The 4173-nt window shown below is 49.5% G+C and overlaps 1 protein-coding gene across 1 annotated transcript in view; it reads left to right on the top strand.

Annotated features, from left to right (window-relative positions):
* Nucleotides 1-2947: 2947 nt before the first annotated feature.
* Nucleotides 2948-4173, top strand: part of Drg1 (developmentally regulated GTP binding protein 1) — an 18379-nt gene continuing 17153 nt past the window's right edge. The window contains exon 1 of the mRNA XM_013014255.1: nt 2948-2996. Within this exon, the coding sequence (XP_012869709.1) occupies nt 2948-2996 (49 nt within the window). The remainder of the gene's footprint in view (nt 2997-4173) is intronic.

The raw sequence follows: 4173 nt of genomic DNA, 5'->3' as shown, positions 1-4173 counted from the left end.
CTTCTACATGGGTGTTTCTTAACCATAGGGACAGTATGTGATTCACTGCTTTGCCCCCAGCCCTGTCAAAGTACCAGGCACCATCAGATCTCAGTAAATAAATAGGGATGACCATCCAATGGTGGTTGGGAATGAATATTACTTTTTGGCACACTAGTGATAGTTTGTGGATCCTGGGTTATCTTTGAACAGTAAAAGTTGTTACTTTAGCTACAGACTTCATAGGGACAGATTTGTTAAGAAGAGGCTGCTTTCAGAGCAGTGATGTCTTGAAGTTGTCAGCCAATTAATTCCTTAAGCACTCCAAGTTAGGAAAGAACTGTTGATTTGATTTTATCTGTCTTCTAAGACTGATCTTTGATCACATCCAGGTTCCAGGTAGACTCCCCCTCCTCTTCTTTCCTCCTCCATTACTAATGGCGCAGGATCTAATTACCTCATTATGCCTTAATTTATTTATGAAAAGGCTGAGGTTAAAGAAAGAAGAAAACTCTTGGGCCCTTTGGGGACTCTCTAAAAGCTTTCCTTTCCCTTTCCCCTCCTTTAAGCTCAATACAACCTCCCTTTTCGGTTTCTGGCCAGTTGGAAGCTTTTTTATTTACAAATTTAAATAAACTTCCTTCCCAGCTTTGGGTGGAGACCAGCTCTGGGGATGAAGCCTGGCCTGGCCACTCCTGATGGATTAATCAATCTACCAACAAGAACTCATTGATGTTGAAGCTAGCAGCTTTCAAAACCAGTACATAGTTCCTGGGCTTGCTGGCTTCCCTTGCCATAAGACACGTAGGGAAAAGGTATCTTTTGAAATTAAACAAATTTATTATTAGATAAGTAATATGTGAATAAATTCACCTCATAAAAATAAATACTGAAACAAGCAAAAAGTGAAAGGACTTCTCCCTCTTTCTTTTCATCTTGTCCCACTAGGGTTGTAATTGTGTTTTTGGCTTTTTTTTGGGGGGGTCCACTTGTGGGGCCTGAAATGTGGGCCTGGGCGCTGTCCCTCAGCTCTTCAGCTCAAGGCTAGGGCTCTACCACTTGAGCCACAGCGCCACTTCTGGCTTTTTTCTGGTTTTGCTTATGTGGTACTGAGGAATCGAACCCAGGGCCTCATGCATATAAGGCAAGCGCTCTACCACTGAGCCACCTTCCTAGCCCCTAGGGTTGTAATAGTATGTGTATGTGTCAGTCCTGGAGCTTGTTCAGGGTACTGTCCCTGAGCTTCATCTGCTTAAGGTTAGTGTTCTACCATTTGAGCCACAGCTCCACTTCTGGCTTTTTGGTAATTTATTAGTGATACAAGTTTCATGAGCCAGGCACCTGTGGCTCACATCTGTAGTCCTAGCCACTTAGGAGGCTGAGATTTGAGGATCATGGTTCAACACCAGCTTGGGCAAATAAAGTCTGTGAGAATCTTATTTTTATTAAACTATCAAAAAGAAAAAAAAAGCCATAAGTAGAGCTATAGTTTAAGAAGTAGAACATCAGCCTTGAACAAAAAGAAGCTCTTCAGGGACAGCACTCAAGCCCTGAGTTCAAGGCCAGGACCGGTGCACACCCACACCCACACCACACACACACAAAGTCTCACAGAGTTTCTTACCCAGGCTGGCTTGGAACAGCCATCAGTCAATCTCAGCCTCCTGAGTAGTTAGGATTAGAGGCCTCAGCCATTGGGCACCTGGCTTTTTTTATTTTTTATTTTGACAGAATCTCACTATAGCTCCATCCTGTTTTCAATTAATGGGCTCAAATGATTTTCCTGACTCAGCCTAGCTTTGGTGTGAATTCTGTTTAGAGCACCCGACAATGTACTTTCTAGTTTGGAGCTGTAAGCCAAGGAGTAGAGTGTTTGTTTAGTACGTGCAAAACCCCAGGTTTGGGTTTTCATCCCCTGGATGACAAAACAAGGAAGTAAACAAAAACAATCCCGATGCACTTTCAAACACCTATACCTTGATAAATGCACTTGTAAAACAAAACATCAGTGCAGTCACTAGGCAGGTGCAGGTACCGTAGAAAACTGTCCATTTAAAGGAGGAGGATGTAGTCAGGTCCCAGACACTCGTTTCTAGTTTACAGGGCAGAAGCGATATTATCTATCCAATTTCCTTACTAAGGACAGTGAACACAGGTTCCATCTCTCTCAGTACAAGATGTTGCAAATACTGGTCTCTGTGGATAATTACTCATTCATCCATGCATTCATCGTAGCCATTCATCCATGCATTCATCGTAGCATAATCTATTCGGGGTTCCGGGTAAAAGGAAACAAAGTTATTTTGCGAGTGGTGGCATGTTCGTTTTCCAAGAGGAGACGGGCTGAAGATCTATCTCTACGTGAGTGCAGGATGGGTTTTTTTTCTCAGCTGTAAATTAAAAAAAGGGAGATCTCAGAGGGTGCGGGCACGGGAGCGCATTTCCCACCGCCGCCCTAGGCCTGGGATGGTGGTGGTGGTGGTGCGGGAGGGAATCGGGCACCAAGGAGCTCGCTACGTGCGGCCCAGAGCGGAGCCAGGCGGCCTGGCGTGGGGCGCCGGGCGGGCGGGGCGGGGCCGAGCTGCGCGCGACCCTCGGCGCGCTCGAGCGGCTGGACTCTCTGGCCTCCTGCTCCCGCGGGCTCTATGACACCGCCCTGACTGGCGCTGGGGAGGCCGGACCCAGGCGGCCTCTCTGGCCCTCCCGCTCCCGCGGGCTCTATGACACCGCATTGACTCGCGAGACAGGGAGGGGTCAGCGGAGAAGGCAAGAGACTGCCCTTGGCTGTAAAGTCTCGCCGCGAGCCTCTCGTAACACCCTCGCGAGGGTTAGAAAACCCTGCGCCTGCGCACTGCGGCGGCGGCGGCGCCTGGTGGTGAGTCTCCGGACCCCGCCGGCTGGCGTGTGAGGTGGGCAGACATCATCACCCTGGTGGGAGCCGCTGTTGCCGCCCCGTGTACTTGTCACCATGAGCGGGACTTTAGCAAAGATCGCGGAGATCGAAGCCGAGGTAAGAGGCCGGTTCGAGCATCTCCTTCAGTAGGCGTCGCTCGGGTCGGCTTTCCCCCACAGCAGGGTCCGGACCCGGCCCGGGCTCCCGGGTCCTCTCAGTCCGGCCTCCCCGACTCCTCGGCGCGTGCTCGGCCGTCCCAGCCACACCTCCGGTCCCGGACTCTCGTCCTTCCGGATTGGGGCCCGCGGCCCCCCCCACTCCCTCTCCACTTGGGGCCTGGGTGAGGATCCTGGGCTTCCTGCAGCCGGAGGGGCCGCCCCTTCCGCGCCCCGAGTCACCCCGACTCCCTTCCGTCCTCCCTCACGTCGCCTGGGGCCCGCGACCTGGTACTCTCTCCCGTTTGGCTTCTCTCCTGATGTGGCTTTTCTGTGGTTTTTCTTGCTTTTCTGAGCAACACTGACCTGGTTCACATCTGTGAAGACCTTTGCGCATCGTTTCTTGACCACCTCACCTCACCCTGCCATCCTCTGTGGAGTTGCAATACTGATTGCCCGAAAAACTGACTTGCTGTTGTTATGTGATTCTATTGAGTGACGTGTTCCAAAGCTTGTGAGCCTCTGTGTGTGTGTGCGCATGCATGCATGCATGCATGCATGTGCATACCAGTATAAGTGCTTGAACTCAGGGCCTACGCAGTGTTTCTTACTTAGCTTTTTCAAGCTCAAGCTTTGTGCTCTATCACTTGAGCCACAGCTTCGCTTCCAGCTTTTTGCTGGTTAGAGATGGGTCTTGAAGACTTTTTCTGCATGAGTTGGCTTTGATCCAAAGATTCTCATCTTAGTAGTTAGGACGCCTGGCTTAAGAGCTATTTTTTTTTTTTAAGTGGGCGGCGGAGAGTATGGAGTCTTGAACTCAGGCCCTCCAGCCCGTTCAGCTTCTAGCTCATGATTGGTACTCTACCACTAAAGCCATGCCTCCAACCTGGCTTTTTGCTCTGGAAATTGTCTAGTCAGGCTGGCTTCATCTTGTCATCGTCCACGTCTCAACCTCTTGAATAGCCAGGATTATAGGCATAAGCTGGCTTCAGAGCTTTTTCAAAGCTAGCTTTTGAGCCTCCCTGTTTCTGATGGAGCATATGCGTTCCATGGAGCATATGTGGTCCAAGCACTAGAAAATGAATTAGTACATGAGTTTTAGTTTGGACTCTTAATTAGAATTACTCTTTTTTTTTTTTTTTTGGT

This window comes from Dipodomys ordii, unplaced genomic scaffold (genome assembly GCF_000151885.1).
Source record: "Dipodomys ordii isolate 6190 unplaced genomic scaffold, Dord_2.0 Scaffold23, whole genome shotgun sequence".
NCBI classification, from domain to species: domain Eukaryota; kingdom Metazoa; phylum Chordata; class Mammalia; order Rodentia; family Heteromyidae; genus Dipodomys; species Dipodomys ordii.
The sequence above is the reverse complement of the archived record's forward strand: the minus strand, read 5'-3'. Positions and strand labels throughout refer to the sequence as shown.